The 2,087-nt window shown below is 58.7% G+C and overlaps 1 protein-coding gene across 1 annotated transcript in view; it reads left to right on the forward strand.

The window, feature by feature from the left end:
• TIE1 (tyrosine kinase with immunoglobulin-like and EGF-like domains 1) overlaps nucleotides 1-223 on the forward strand; it is a gene marked incomplete at its 5' end in the record, with an annotated part of 6,171 nt that extends 5,948 nt beyond the window's left edge. Inside the window, one exon of the mRNA XM_009870133.1 lies at nucleotides 152-223. Within this exon, the coding sequence (XP_009868435.1) occupies nucleotides 152-223 (72 nt within the window). The remainder of the gene's footprint in view (nucleotides 1-151) is intronic.
• Between the last annotated feature and the right edge of the window lie 1,864 nt (nucleotides 224-2,087).

Consider the following 2,087-nt stretch of genomic DNA (forward strand, 5'->3'; position numbering starts at 1 on the left):
CCACACATGGGGGTAACCATGGCATCCCTTTTTGGGAGTGGGGAGCCCCGACGCCTCCCCTGAGGGCGCAGCACCTGTGAGAGTGCCGGTGGGGATGGCAAGAAGATGGGGACATCGACGCAACTGGCTCCTGACTGGTTTTCTCCCACAGGCCTACGTGAACATGGCCCTATTTGAGAACTTCACCTACGCGGGAATTGATGCCACTGCCGAGGAGGCATGAGGCTGTGCTGGCACCGCACAGAGGGGCAACGCTGGCTCCAGCCTGCTGGGACAGTGCTGTGAGGACCAGGGGCTGGCTGCCCACCTCTGGGGCCAACCAGCCAAATGCCGGTGCTCCTTCCCAAGAGCACCTTCTCTGCAGCAGGACTGTGCTATCCCCTCCCTGGCTGCCCACCCAGCTTGCGCTGGCCACGCTGACATGCTGCCGGCCACTGACATGGCCCCACACTGCTGGGGGACACGCTGGGATGGCCCCGAAGGACAAGCAGCAGCAAGGTGTTTGCAGCAGAGTGGGCAGGAGGGGGGCTCTCTCGGGAGCCAGGCTGCTGCCATCTGAGCCCAAGCTTCGGGGCGAGAGGGGAAGCAGTGACCCAGCAGCTGCTGCCCTGCAGCTCTCAGTGTGCTCTGGGACTGAAGCGGTGCCAGCAGGGACTTGAGCATCACTGCTGGCGTGGGACAGGGCCAACCCAGAGGGTGCAAAGAGATAGCGCTGGCTGTGCATGGCCTCCAGCTCTGCAGTAACCCCTCAGAGGTGCCAGCTTTGCCTTATGGATAATAAACACAGTGCAACAGGCAACTGGATCCAGAGGAGGGGAGGTGAGAACCCAGCTCTGACAGCACAGGGGAACAGGATACGGGGCCCTGATAGTGGGCACTCTTTGGGATCCTGTCCCCGTTGGGGTCCTCTGATGGTCCCCAGCACCCTCAGACAAGGCCCTAGCTCTCATCATGCCATGGGGATGGATCTTCTTAGCATCCAGCTGGGACTTCCCCACTGCGATTCAAGACTTTGTTGTGTCTCCAAAGGATACGGAGAACAGACTGTGTCTTTCCTCTGCACAGTTGCCTCTCACATGCTTGTAAACTGTTCCTGCAGCTTCCTCCTGGTTGGCTGCTCTTCACAGGGATGGGCCCACTCCTCCAGCTGTGCAGCTCCGCACCCTTCCCACCCTGGCCAGCCGGCACCCGTCCAGCACTGCACCGAGCCATTGGGAAACTTCGCGCATCTTGCAAAAGTACCGTCATGACTGACCAGCCGGCTGGAATGCTGGAGTGCTGCTGGGATGATTCTCCCTTGTGTGCTGATCCCTCAAGGACCTATTGGGCTCTGCACTGACCATCCTGCAGGAGCTCCTGCCCAAGGCTGTGGTTCCTCATCCTGTTTGTTACATGGACAGCAGGTGGACTTCGCCTCTTGGCTTCAGCTTGCTAAGCCCTAGGTGTGCCATCCAGCTGCCCATCCAGCTGTCGTCTGCAGGAAGCAAGGGTTGCTCCTCTGGAGTATGGTATCCCAGCTGAAGGCAGGAATATTTGTATTTGCTCTTCTAGGCAAGAGTCTCTTTTCCCCAGAAGGTATCAACCCTGTCAATATAATTTTGATTTCCCATTCTGGCCTCTGGTGCTCTTTAGTGTCAACTGCAGCTGTTAGTAAGCAGCCTCTCTGGCCCACCGCTGAGATCCCTGTTGAAATGGTGATGGGGACTGGCCCTCACAGGCAGCTTGATATGTGCCATCACCTCCGCACCGCTTCCACTGCCAGATGGAAAAAGCACCTGAGGCAGCGTCATTAGCCCTGCTCAAACCAGGGGCTTTCTGCTTTTTGCCTCCCTGACAGCAAAGCCCAGTAACCAGATGGAGAAGGAAGTGGAACCAGTGTGACAAAATTTGACCGTGACAAACTGGTGCTGGCTGTTCCCATCTCCCCTCAGTGCCCCTGGTGCTGTCCTCAGCTGCAGGGCAAGGAGAGGCCAACATGCCCTTCATGCATTGGGGACACATGTGCAAGTAGCTCCTCATGCCCTGGCTGGTGCTCCCCGGGCTGTGCCACGGTGCTGCACCCCGGCAAGCTGAGACACCCTTCCAGC

Source organism: Apaloderma vittatum, unplaced genomic scaffold, assembly GCF_000703405.1.
Source record: "Apaloderma vittatum isolate BGI_N311 unplaced genomic scaffold, ASM70340v1 scaffold26035, whole genome shotgun sequence".
NCBI lineage: Eukaryota > Metazoa > Chordata > Aves > Trogoniformes > Trogonidae > Apaloderma > Apaloderma vittatum.